The 13,722-nt window shown below is 50.1% G+C and overlaps 1 protein-coding gene across 1 annotated transcript in view; it reads right to left on the minus strand.

Moving 5' to 3' along the window:
* Positions 1–13,026: 13,026 nt before the first annotated feature.
* UNC13A (unc-13 homolog A) overlaps positions 13,027–13,722 on the minus strand; it is a 35,849-nt gene continuing 35,153 nt past the window's right edge. The window contains exon 42 of the mRNA XM_069877919.1: positions 13,027–13,708. Within this exon, the coding sequence (XP_069734020.1) occupies positions 13,420–13,708 (289 nt within the window). The 3' untranslated portion in view covers positions 13,027–13,419. The remainder of the gene's footprint in view (positions 13,709–13,722) is intronic.

Below are 13,722 nucleotides of genomic sequence, written 5' to 3' on the forward strand. Positions count from 1 at the left end.
CAGGTACAGAGGAGGGCTACAAAGATGATCTGAGGGCTGAAGCACCTTCCCTATGAGGACAGCCTGAGAGAGTTGTCTCGTTCTGCCTGGAGAAGAGAAGGCTCTGAGGAGATCTTACAGTGACCTTCCAGTACCTGAAAGGAGCCTACAAGAAAGCTGGAGAGGGACTATTCATAAAGGCTTGTGGTGATAGGACAAAGGGGAACATATACAAACTGGAGAAGGACAGATTTAGACTAGACATTAGGAAGAATTTCTTCACCATGAGAGTGGTGAGACATTGGAACAGGTTGCCCAGGGAAGTTGTGGCTGCCCCATCCCTGGAGATGTTTAAGGCCAGGTTGGATGGGGCCATTGGTAACCTGATCTAGTGGGATGTCCCTTCCCGTGGCAGGGGGGTTGGAACTAGATGATCTAGTCCCTTCCAACCCTAACTATTTTATGATATTATTATTCACTTGGGGCACAACAGCCCTGTGCAGCTACAGACTAGGGGAAGAGTGGCTAGAAAGCTGCCTGGAGGAGAAGGACCTGTGGGTGTTGATTGACAGCTGACTGAACATGAGCCAACAGTGTGCCCAGGCAGCCAAGAAGGCCAATGGCATCTTGGATTGTATCAGAAACAGCATGGCCAGCAGGTCCAGGGAGGTTATTCTTTCCCTGTACTTGGCACTGGCAAGATCGCACCTCAAATACTGTTTTCATTTCTGGGCCCCTCACTACACTTCTTGTATTGAGGCTCTGGAGCATGTTCAGAGAAGAGCAACAAAGCTGGTGAAGGGGCTGCAGAATAAGTCTTACGAGGAGTGGCTGAGGAAGCTGGGGTTGTTTAGCTTGGAGAAGAGGAGGCTGAGGGGAGACCTTATTGCTCTCTACAACTGCCTGAATGGAGGCTGTAGAGAGGAGGGTGCTGGCTTCTTCTCCCAAGTGACAGGTGACAGGACAAGAGGGAATGGCCTCAAGCTCCACCAGAGATATCAGGAAAAGGATTTACACCGAAAGGGATATTGGGCACTGGAACAGGCTGCCCAGGGAGGTGGTTGAGACACCAGCCCTGGAGGTATTTAATAGACAGGTAGGTGAGGTACTCTCTGACTAATGGCAGATAGGAATGCTTGGACTCAATGATACAAGAGGTCTTTTTCAACCTAGGGATTCTACGGTTCTCTAACAATTGGATTTACTGGGCATGCATCACCTAGGTGAGGGCTGGTATGCTCACCCCAGCTTGCTGTACCCTTGTGCCATATCTTCTAGGGGACAGGAGTGGTTGGGATACTGAGAGTGCCTGGGGGTCAGGGACATTGAAAGTGCTGAAGGTGCTGGGATGTTGGAGCAGGCAAGGAAGCAGTACCTGCTGGTGGGGCATGGAGTGCCTGTGGGGCCTTAGCTGCCACCTGCACTTGAAGGGGCCAAGGCTGTGGGCAAGGGCTGCTCCTGCCTGGGCAGTTGCTGAGCCTGCAGGAGAGACAGGAGCCATGGGTGTCATCACTTCCACTCTTGTCCCCAAGAGCATCCCCAGACTGCAGGGCTCAGGTTGGATGCCTACCTTGAGGATAGAAGATTTGGGGTGGGACAAAGCTCTGAAGAATCCAGGGCTTTGTTGGTGTCTGGGGGCCAAGTGGTATGAGATGCTGTGGTGGCTGCACCATCGTATCTTCTGGCTGTTGGCTGCTAAGGACTCTCTGGGGTTTCCCAGGACTTGTGGGGACTCCAAGCGTTCTGCCCTGCTCCAACAGCCTCCCCAGCTCCACCAGGGGAGGGAAAGAGTTCAGGGATGTTGGTAAAAGCTCGTGACATTTTTAATATCTTAAAAAATATCTTAGGATCATGAGACAAGCAGATTCACACAAGATGGGTCCCAGATAACAATCATCTTTTGTAATGATAGTCCTAGGAGATTACAGTTTGCTCAGCTCTACAGTTAGATAACAATGCAAATTATTAGCATGGCTATTGAATGAAGAGCTAGACATTTGACTAAAATGAGAAGTTCCAAGCCAGTGGTTTGAAAATACTGTCAATAACTGGGAGGAGAGTGGGAGGAGATTGGATGGAGTTGAATGATAGGTGAACTTGGTAGGTGTTCTTTTTGGGTGACAACCACCCAGCATCTCAAAAGACCCCTTGGAGCATGTGCAGAAGGTGCAAGGGATGGCTTAGCATTTATTATAATTCCATGTCAATATGTGATTCAATGCATCATGAATAATATATGGCTTTGAGTAACTTTGTGGATCAATGATGGCAACAAACTCCTTGAGGTAGGCTTCATTTGAGAAAAAAATCTTCAGTCACCCAGAATTTGCACAAACCTGAACAAACGAAGAACAAAGAGAGACCTGAAACATCTCTTTTGGTGCTGTCACTGCTGGCTATAGCACACTGGGTACCAGATCCATATTTTTGGACAATATTTTCTGGTGACCCAGGTGGGAGTTGTCAGCCTTGCTCAGTTCATCTTGCCTGCTGCTGACAGGGGCAGGATGCTCTTTGGACTCCAGTGCGCACCGGCCTTTTGATCAGAGGACTCTGTGTCACAATTTAAATTAGAATATGAGAGAATAGAAAGAGTTTACCAGTCTGCTTTATCCTTTCTCCAACAATTGCACAAGAACGAAATAAATTGTTCAGCTTGTCATGTTATGGCAAATGCTGAGCAATCATGCCAGGACAATTAATCTTGTCCAGCTTGCTCAACACCACTTTACTTGGGCTCTTATCAGCAATCCCATTAGGACTCAAGTAATCTTGTTCAGCTTGCTGAGTTTTAATCAGAAACATCCTTTAAATCCCTGTTAACAGTTAGTGAGATGCCTGAGACGTGTATTTGCAAAAATGTCAATTTTATTACAACAATTTAGCCTGGAGAAGAGGAGGCTGAGGGGTGACCTCATTGCTCTCTACAACTACCTGAAAGGACGTTGTAGAGAGGAGGGTGCTGGCCTCTTCTCCCAAGTGACAGGGGACAGGACAAGAGGGAATGGCCTCAAGCTCCGACAGGGGAGGTTTAGGCTAGACGTTAGGAAAAAATTCTTTACAGAAAGGGTCATTGGGCACTGGAACAGGCTGCCCAGGGAGGTGGTTGATTCACCTTCCCTGGAGGTGTTTAAGGCACGGGTGGACGAGGTGCTAAGGGATATGGTTTAGTGTTTGGTAGGAACGGTTGGACTCGGTGATCCGGTGGGTCTCTTCCAACCTGGTTATTCTGTGATTCTGTGAATTCTATTAGAACTAAATAAGAGTTTGGTGGTGGCTGGAGATAAGATTTTCTTTGCAAAAATACATTAAACCAACAATGTAGTCAAACACCTGAGCATAAACAGAAGCAATATGCAGATAAGGAATGTGTAGTTAAGACCAAAGCATAAAGAGTTACTTGATGTTAATATAGATATATATAGTGCACAGAACAAAAAAGCCTTATCCCACATGGTGACGCAATGAGGGGGGAGATGGGGTCTAACCCATAGACTGATCCTGAAAAGTGTCGATAATGTCTCCCTCAAAACTTTCCCCTTTTTTTCCATTTTTATAACTTGCACCTTTATGGAGGAGTTTTCGGTGCAACCTGAGTGACTGAAGTCACTACTTCACCCTCTCTAGGCTGATGTAGGAAAAAAAGTCCTCACTTCATGTGCCAGAGCCTGACTGCGTGTGCCCAATGGGAGGGGCTGTGGGAGTGATTTGACTCAGAGGTGGGAAGGAAGTGAGTGGCATTTTAGTATTATAATGATATTATAATGAGTACAGGTCACTGCTGGGGGGGGAGGGGCAGGACTGCCAGTGCAGCAACTGCAATTAGTGAAATATGCATTTATCTTCTTGGACCCTTGTGCACAATTCTCATTGCTGAAAATGGAATCTGACTGCACCATCGTCCAGCACCCCAGTCTCTGTCACAGCAAGGCAAGATGTACTGGTCAAGATCAGTCCTTTCTCCATGGTGATTGCATTCCTTTCTCATGAGCAGCTTGCTGCAGGCACCTGCGTGTATTGCCTCTCCGCTGAATTTGTTTTCCCTTGTACCCAGCCTATGGGGGAGGAGTATTCAGAAAAAACTAGGATTCCCTCTTCTCACCACATTTATTTTTACTCCCACATAATCCACCCCTGACTATAGTCACTCAAGCTTCACAATGCCTAATTGGGTTTGGGGATGACTACATTCCATGGGATATGGAGTGTGCTATGTGCATTAAGCATTGATAGTAAATAAGTTAATTTCTTTATCATTCTCCAATTTCTTACATATAATACTGCTAACAAGACAAAACAAATCAAAGTTAGTATCAAAAGAACAATAACAGTGTGGAGCACTCTGTTGAGGATGTCCTTGGCAGTGGGTGAACATTTGAAGACGATGTCCCACCAACTATATGTTGCAACTTGCTTCATTTGTTCCACGACAGGGTGCCTGCCCGCAGTCCCCTGCTCCAGAGCAGCACCTGCCATCTCATCAGAGGGGAGACACAGAACACAGCATGAGTGCCCAGGCCTCCCAAACTTCTGCAAATGCCCATGCAGTTCCAGCAGGGAGCTCCCAGTCACCTATTGTGAAGTGTGAAATTACTACTAGACATCCCTCAGGTGAGGGTCTGTCTGGCATATTGGAACTTCTGTTCCCCTTAGGAGTTGGCTATACCTAGAAATCATCTCTTCTTCCTCATGGAGGTGGCCGTGATATGGGGGTAGGGTCTGTCTGACGCTGGAAGCCCCTCAGGGCAGATGGGCTGTCACCCACATCTCCCACTACCTGGCCTTCCACCTCCAGAGCCTCACAGCTGCTGTGCAGAGGCACCCAGGAAGGTGAGATGGGCAAGGAGGGGCTTCACCTGCCACCCCAAGTGTGGACTTGCCCCCACTTGCTCATTTTGTTTTAGCCACTGCCTCCAGCCTGGTAGCAGGGAGGATCCCCTGTCTCTGGGTTTGTGCTGGAGGCTGTTCCTTTTTCTGTCCCTGGAGGGCAGAGCAGGGCTCCACAGCCCATCTCTCTCTCAGACTCCCTGGTGCTCCTAAACCTTTCTTCTTCCTCGGGTTGCTCTGTCAGCAGGCTGAGCAATTCATGCCCCTGTCACCCATCTCCTAGTAGCAGTCTCTGCCATTGTCAGTTCCCAGGGACAGGCTCTGACAATCCCTGCAGCATGGGACCCTGTTGGCTCTGTGTTTTCCTGGGAGCTCGCTCTGGGTACCTGCATTCACTGTGGTGAGCGCAGAGGATACAGCTCTCTGCCAGGTGGGCACCACAGCCCACCTCCTTCTGAGTAGACAACAGTCCCCCTGGACTCACCTCCTGGCTGTGGGGTAAGGCCACACCCTGAACCTCCTCTCACTGCTGCACCAACAGCCATGCCATGCCAGAGCTTCCAGCTCCTGTCAAATTGTATCCAACAGATTTTCTAAACAATGGTTTCTGTAGGGTGTCTTCTTCTCAGGCACAGGTTAGCTCACTGGTGAAGTGGGCATCACTTTCACCTTCCGCATTGTGACACAAATACCCCTAAAGATCAGAAGTGTCTCAAGATGAGCTCCCAAAGAACTCAAAACATTTGCCTGCTTCCAAGAAAGACCCACCAAGAACTTGACACCCAGCAGACTTTGCTGCAGGTCTGTCACTGGTGCTGTCACTAAAACACCTCAGAGAGAGCAGGGAGAAAGCCATGCACAGTCAGAACTTGGATCACCGAATACCTAGTGCATTCCAGGCCCCTTTCCATACTCAGCCCCTGGCTGGCAGGACATGGCTGGAGACAATGGATTTTCCCAGCTGCCAGCAAGCAGCCTCTTGGCACTGAGCCTGCCCATGGGCAGTATGACAATCTGGTTCCAGGGCAAAATCTGAGATGCAGCAACCCCTTCCCCACATTAGGAGGTTTGTGTGTCCATGGCTGAATGACTTTGGAACTCCCAGATATTATAATTCTATGATGTTCCCTCCCATCAGCAGAGAAGATTTCCAATTAATTTCTGTCCTGCAGACTCCAGAAAATACAGGTCATGCAGAAACCCAAGATAAGGAATAGATTCTCCAGTACTTGAAAGCCAGCTAGAATCCATGCTGCATTGTTCCCCGGCCTGATAGGAATAAAAAGCAAATCCTCCTGTTGCCCCTTCCTTCTCCCATCCAACCCACCAGAATTCCCTGCCACTGGAATCTTCATTCCCACAGCTGCACTGGGCTGGATGAGGAATTCAGGAGTGTTTGGGGCCATGCAGCAACCAAATGCAGCGCTTCCCAGGAACCCAGCTGGACAGGGATGCCAGGGACCCAGCACTGTCGACAGCTCTACATCCTTTGCTTTGGGTCCGATTGCAGCTGTGCCAGTGCCCACAAAGAGACATGGCCAAGTCCATAACCCAGTGCCTTCACCCTCCTCCTCCTCCGAGCTCCCCCAAGGCCTGGACTCTGGCAGGGCCTGACAGCTGGGAGAAGCCTGGGGCTGCTGAGAGCTGTGGTCTTGGAGTAGGAGCTGTCATGGGCCATGCTGGTGCCTGGAGCTGCTGGGAGCTGTACCAGGGATGCAGCTGTACTGGGCTCTGTGCAGGGAAAGACATTGCTGGCAGGTGATTGGGAACAGCCAATTCCCACAGACTGCCTACCACTGAACTGCACGGGGTCCTTGCCAACCCATCCCTCCAGCCAGCCCAAGCTCCTCGGGGATGACAGCATGATACCCTAGCCTCAGAGAGAGGGGTCTGGTTTATTTGTTACTACAGTGCCAGGTTTGGCTTTTTTGGTCTGTATTTGTTACAGATAAATTGCAAGGGTGCATCATGTTTATAAAAATCTTAAAGAAAAATCTAAACAAACCCCAGATTCATCCCCAAGATTGTCTAAAATCTCAAATTCAGTAAGCGAGAAAATAACAGCTCAGGGACAAGAACAAAAAAAACGGGCCAAACACATGTCTCAGAGAGCAGAAGAGTGAATCCCTGCACTTTGGCAATCAGATGGGTGCAGCGTTAAGGGTGTCAAGAAGCAACAGAGGAGTGGAGGGCACTTGGAACAGGGGAGATGGGAGCCTCTTGGCATGGGCAGCCTGTACCCATAGTCACAAAGCTGAATATGAGGAGAGTAGATTGGGGGAACTGTTGGGGGTTAGGATGTGAAAAGCAAGTGTGAGGAACAAGAAATGAGTAGTCTTGAATGCGCAGGAAGCAGGAAGAGACACAATAGAGTGGAGAACAAGATGTGTCTACCACCCTGCTCCCACAACATTTGCTTTTCTCTTTAAAATCAGGTCAGAGTTACAAACACTGACAGTGGCCGGAGGTTCTTTACAAGTTCAAATCAAGGACGCTGGCACAGTGAACACACCCAAAGGACTCAGATTCCCACACTACCAGCAACACTACCAGCACCACCACCAGACTCTGCACCTGTGCCTTCACCTCCCTTGTATCCTCCCCCATCCCACGTACTTGCACTGGGGATATCAGCATCACCACAGTTTCCCCCTCAGCTCCCTCCTGGCCAGCATCCATCTGCTGGGAACTCTATCCCCTCTCCAGGATATCCTCCAGCTCCTGCAAACAGCCCATTGGCTTGGATGCCAGCAGCAGCACCAACGGCTCATTCAAATACTATCCCAAGGACACACACACCTCCTTTATGGAAGTATAGGATCATTTTGGTTAGAAAAGACACAAAGTCCAACTGTTAACCTCACTCTACAAACTCCATCACTAAAACACATCTCAAAGAAGAGATCATTTGTTATAAGTTACTAACCTATTATAAATTTGAATATCGCTTATAGTTTCTGTGATTTTAGAACTAATATAGGATTATAATATATAATCTATAAACTATAATAGGATTAGCTTGAACAATAACTTCTAGCTAGCCTGCGCCTGGATACTTATGGTTGCATGAGGAATTTTAACAAAGCTGCAGTTAGAAAGAATGGGAAAGAATGTGACTGTATCTAATTAAGCCAGATGACAAGGACTGGTGCAATGATAAAAGGAAGAAGAACCACTTAGAGCCAGAGGCAACATTGGACAGGGGCCCAGAGAGTCTAAGAGCGAGCAAATGCAAGAAAGAAAGTTGAAAAGTTCAATGCGATGAAGACTGCCCACCTTCTTCCCCAACGACCCTCGACTACTACCAGTAGGAGGAGCGCATGCACAAGGAGGAGGAGATCTATGTTAATGAATTCTTGGAACTAATCTTACTAACCCAACCCACTTCTCAGAAAAGTCATGACTATGTATGCTAACCCAATACATACTAATAATATAGCACAATAAAAATGTGCTGGCTTGGACACCTGGTGTGCAAGCTTGGAAGAAAAATCTCCCTTGCATCCCGTGCACAGATGGATACCTGCACCTAACTCTGAGTTTGGTGTCATTATTCCACAAGTAACATCCCTAAGCACCACATCTCCATACCTTTTACAGCTCTCCAGGGATGGGAGATGCGGATGGGAGAACTCCATCTCACAGAATGTTGTGGGGTGAAGGACTACAGCAACTAGTGTTCTCCAGGGTGAAGGACTCAGATCCCAGCATGCCGCAGGGTAAAGAAATCAAACACCCAGAACTCAATGAGGTGAAGGACTCAAGCTCTCAGGACCCTGTAGGATGAAGGGCCCTAGTTCTCAGGATGTTGCATGGTAAAAGGAGTCCATGTCCAACCATGCCTTAGAGCAAAGAATTCTAGTTTCATAAATATGGTGGGGGTGAGGGACTCCAATATGCCACTGGGTCAAAGACTCCATCTCCCATTCTGCCATGCGGGTGAGCAGTCCAGTGGTGAAAGACTCTGTTCCCAGTATGCCATAGTGTGAAGGATTCTATGCCCCAGCATGCCATGGGATGAGAAAATCCAGCTCCCATCATGCAGTGGGAAAAGGAACTCCAACTCCCAGCAAGGCTTGGGGTGATGGACTCCAGATCCCAGCATGCTGTGAGGTGAAGGACTCCAATTCCCAGTATGTCTTGGGGTGAAGGACTCCAGTTCCATACATGCTGTGGGCTGAAGGCCTCAAATTCCCAGCATGCCACGGGAAGAAGAACTCCATGTCTAGGTCTGGATTGTCTGTGCAGTCATAGAATCACTAGGTTGGAAAAGATCTATTGGATCATCGAGTCCAAGCATTCCTATCTGCCATTAAACCATGTCCCTGAGTACCTCACCTACACATCTTTTAAATACCTCCAGGGAAGGTGACTACACCACCTCCCTGGGCAGCCTGTTCCAGTGCCCAATGACCATTTCTGTGAAAATTTTTTTTCATGGAAATTCTCCCCTCAGCCTCCTCTTCTCCAGGCTAAACAACCCTAGTTCTCTCAGCTGCTTCTTGTAAGACTTGTTCTCCAGCCCCTTCAGCAGTTTTGTTGCTCTTCTCTGGACACACTCCAGAGCCTCAATACAAGAAATGTAGTGAGGGGCCCAGAAATGAAGACAGTATTTGAGGTGCAGTCTCACCAGTGCCGAGTGCTACAGTGCTACAGACTAGGAGAACTCTGGGTAGAAAGCTGCCTGGAGGAGAAGGACCTGGGGGTGTTGGTTGACAGCAACTGAACATGAGCCAGCAGTGGCCCAGGTGGCCAAGAAGACCAATGGCATCTTGACTTGGATCAGAAACGGCGTGGCCAGCAGGTCCAGGGAGGTTCTTCTCCCTCTGGACTCGGCACTGGGGAGACCGCTCCTCAAATACTGTGTTCACTTCTGGGCCCCTCACCACAAGAAGGATGTTGAGGCTCTGGAGCGAGTCCAGAGAAGAGCAACGAAGCTGGTGAAGGGGCTGGAGAACAAGTCTTATGAGAAGCAGCTGAGAGAACTAGGGTTGTTTAGCCTGGAGAAGAGGAGGCTGAGAGGAGACCTTCTTGCTCTACAACTACCTGAAAGGAGGTTGTGGAGAGGAAGGAGCTGGCCTCTTCTCCCAAGTGTCAGGGGACGGGACGAGAGGGAATGGCCTCAAGCTCCTCCAGGGGAGGTTCAGACTTGACATCAGGAAAAAATTTTCACGGAAAGGGTCATTGGGCACTGGCAGAGGCTGCCCAGGGAGGAGTTGAGTCACCTTCCCTGGAGATGTTTAAAAGACGGGTGGATGAGGTGCTGAGGGGCATGGTTTAGTGATTGATAGGAATGGTTTAACTCGATGATCCTGTGGGTCTTTTCCAACCTTGTGATTCTGTGATTCTGAGTACAGGGGCAGAACAACCTCTCTGGACCTGTTGGCCATGCTGTTTCTGATACAATCCAAGATGCCATTGGCCTTCTTGGCCACCTGGGCACACTGCTGGCTCATGTTCAGTCAGCTGTCAATCAATACCCCCAGGTCCTTCTTCTCCGGGCAGCTTTCTAGCCACTCTTCCCCTAGTCTGTAGCACTGCACAGGGCTGTTGTACCCCAAGTGCAGGACCTGGCATTTGGTCTTGTTAAATCTCATGCCACTGGTCTCAGCCCATCAGTCCAGCCTGTTCAGATCCTTTTGATCAGATCCAGTCACTACAAGGGAGGGCAACCACTACAACATTCTGATCAAATCTCAACTTTACTTCAAACTCAGTGGAGTTCCAGACACCAACAATGCCTTGAACAAGGCTTCTGCACCAATTGCAGTTGCTCCACAAGGAGATCTGTAACCCACGAACAATATCACCTGTGTGTGCCAAGAACTGAAGCAGAGGAGGAGAGAAGGAAAGGAGAAAAAAGAAAGATCAGAAATAGGGAAAGAAAATAAAAGGCTATCACCCCCCTCAAACCCAGTGATGCCTGGGTCTTGGCTGATGGTCTGTTTGCAGTCTTGTCCCAAAAAGCAGCAGGCACACCATGTGCTCTCCTGCATGTGTTTATTTACAGCTGAGGGTCTGCATGCATTTGTGCTCTGGGTGTGCAGCAAAGAGGCTCAAGGGCACCCCTGCAGCATCTGCTCTGGAAATGGCGCATGTGTAGTTTTCTTCCCTGGAACACTCTGGAAATGGGTCTAGGGGATACTGGTCTAAAAGACCCTTGCTGGAATAACCACTGGCGTGCAGACACAGTTCAGGATGATCTCTTCTTTCCCCACCTCCTTCTGACCCAGAGTGAAAACTGAGAGTTGCCCCCACCCCTGATTGGCTGTACCTTCCCACAACCAGCACAGCGGAGGGTAGGGTGCCTAAAACCTCAGGTTTGCAGCAGTTCCTTTTCAAGGTGAGTGTTTAAGGCATTTTAAAATAAACTAGTAGAGACAATTAAAGAAATCAGCTCTTACCCAGGGCAGAGTGAGGGATGTTCTCCTCTGCGCTGCCCTAGGGAGGCCCCATCTGGAGTCCTATGTCCACTTCTGGTCACCCCAGTTGAAGAAAGACAGGAAACGGTTGGAGAGAGTCCAGTGGAGGCTATGCATATGAGAAGTGGAGCATCTCTCTTACAGAGAAAAGGCCAAGGCACCTGGGTCTCTTTAGCCCGGAGGAGACTGAGAGGAGATCTCATCAATATTTATGAATATTTAAAGGGCAGGTGTCAAGGAGGTGGGCCAGACTCTTCAATGATGCCCAGTGACAGGACTAGGGACAATAAGCACTAACTGGAATACATCTGAATATTCCATCTGAATATGAGAAAAAACTTCTTTGCTTTGAGGGTGATGGAGCGCTGAAACAGGCTGCCCAGAGAGGGTGTCAAGTCTCCTTCTCTTGAGATACTGAAAACCCACCTGGATGCATTCCTCTGCAACCTGCTCAAGATGAACCTGCTTTATCCAGGTAGTTGGACTGGATGAAATCCAGAGGGCCCTGGCAACTTCTGCCATTCTGTGATTCTCTGAAGAAGAGCCCGCATGGAGACTGAGTATGGACAAAGCTGCTGCAGCAGCCCTGGGCTATTTATGCTTGGTGTTAACCCTAAAGGTGCAAGGGGATGAAGAACCCCTGGGTGCCTGCCCTCCTGCACTCCCACAGCAGCCACAGTGAAGGGTGTTCTTTTTAATGTCAGTTATAATAAAATATTTTTACAGAGCCCAAAAAATTCAAAATAGTGCAAAACATCTCACTGTCATGCATCCATGGTAGCCGCCGGCAGCAGTGCCGCACAGGGTGGTACAGGCACACACGCATTGGTGACGTGTGCTACAGGAGCAAAATTGGTTAGTTCAATCACATGCCAAACAGGATAGTCTGGGGACGGGGCACAGGGCCAGGGGCACCAAATCAGGGGATGTGGGGCTGAGACCCAGCTTGGCCATGTGGGAGAGTGTAAACATTGAACAGAAACAAGAGAGGAAAGCTCAATCTTTTGGTCCCAGGCAAACCCTATAGAAAAAGGAGGATGGGGGACAGTTGGGGTACCCTGTTTAGGGATGGGGAGAGGGCTGAGAGAGGTATATTGACTTGTAGGGTCATCAGGCCTCTGTCTTCCCCAGTACTTAGGGCAAGCTGGCCAGCTGGGGTGGCCATCCCTGACACTGCACACCTTGGCCTTCTGAGCACTCACACGAGACACACACACCACTGATAACACAGAAATGGTGGTTAATGGGAAACTGGGTGGAGGGAATCCTCTGGGCAGGGCAGGGAGGTGGGGGAATGGGGAGCTCTTGCACCAAGGAGGTCCCATGGGCACTGCTGCACTGAACAGGGGTGGCTGGTCCCCACTGGCCAGAGCAAAGGGAGACAGGTCCGTCTGTTCCAGTGCCTCAGCCCTCGTCCCCAAGTCCTGGCACCCTGGGGGTGGCAGTGGGACAGCCTACAATGACAGCAAGGCAGGGAAGACAGGATATGGGCTGGGGGCTGTTCCCTGCCACTCCCGGCCCCGGTGATGCCACTGCCAGCCAGGGAGGGGAACCGACCCAACAGACCAAATAGCCCTTCTCAGTGCAGGACACGGCCTCGGAGTCTGGCTGCCCCGTGTATGTACAGCTATTTACATATGTACAGGGTGCTCAGCAGGTGGGAGCCTCCCTGCCCCTCAGGGCAACCGGTGATGCCTTAGGGACATCATGCTATGATAAGAGGCCATCATCCTATGCCAGTCACACACTAACATCCCTAGGCAGGATGGGACACCACCCCGAATCCCTGCCCCAGCCCTTTCCCACTGTCACTGGTTGAGGTTTGAGGCTGGGTAGGACAGGGCAGGGTTGGGGTAGGCCACTGGGGTTCCTCCCTCTCAGACAGGCTGGGAAGGTGCAGATCTGTCTCACTGCCCAGTCTGGGGTCCAGCCCTTTCTTGCAGCCCTGCCAGCCCCAGCACCTTCCCATCGGAGGTGGATGGGGGCATGGCCATGCTCTGCACCACTGTCACCAGCCAGTGTGGACAAGGAAGGGCTGAGTGTGCCTGTCACTGAAGCCACATCCCCCTCACCCACCCAGAGCCGGGAAGGAGACTCCTCTTGTGGCCTCTGTTATGGCTTATACATGGCTGGAGGAGGCTGTAGAAAAGGGGCCAGGAGTGGGGGGAGAGGGATGGGAGGCAGAAGGGCTTTAACTGCTGCCCTCCTCAGCTGAGCGTGTGTCCGACTTGAGCTTGACAAACTCCTTGGCCACTTCGTCATTGTTGCGTTGGGAGAGGATGCGGAGAACAGTGAGGCCAGTGTCATCCATATGGATGCGGCGGCCCAGGGGCAGCCAGCAGGCACAACCAGGTCGCTGCAGGATATCGCGGAGCTGCAAGACAGCAATGCCCACTGTCCGGTCCTCCCGAGCAAAGCAGTAATCCTTCACGCACACCTGCAGCTCGTAGCACTCAGGGCCTGTCTCTGTTCCCAGCGTGCTGCAGGGGGACAA

Source organism: Phaenicophaeus curvirostris, chromosome 28, assembly GCF_032191515.1.
Source record: "Phaenicophaeus curvirostris isolate KB17595 chromosome 28, BPBGC_Pcur_1.0, whole genome shotgun sequence".
NCBI classification, from domain to species: domain Eukaryota; kingdom Metazoa; phylum Chordata; class Aves; order Cuculiformes; family Cuculidae; genus Phaenicophaeus; species Phaenicophaeus curvirostris.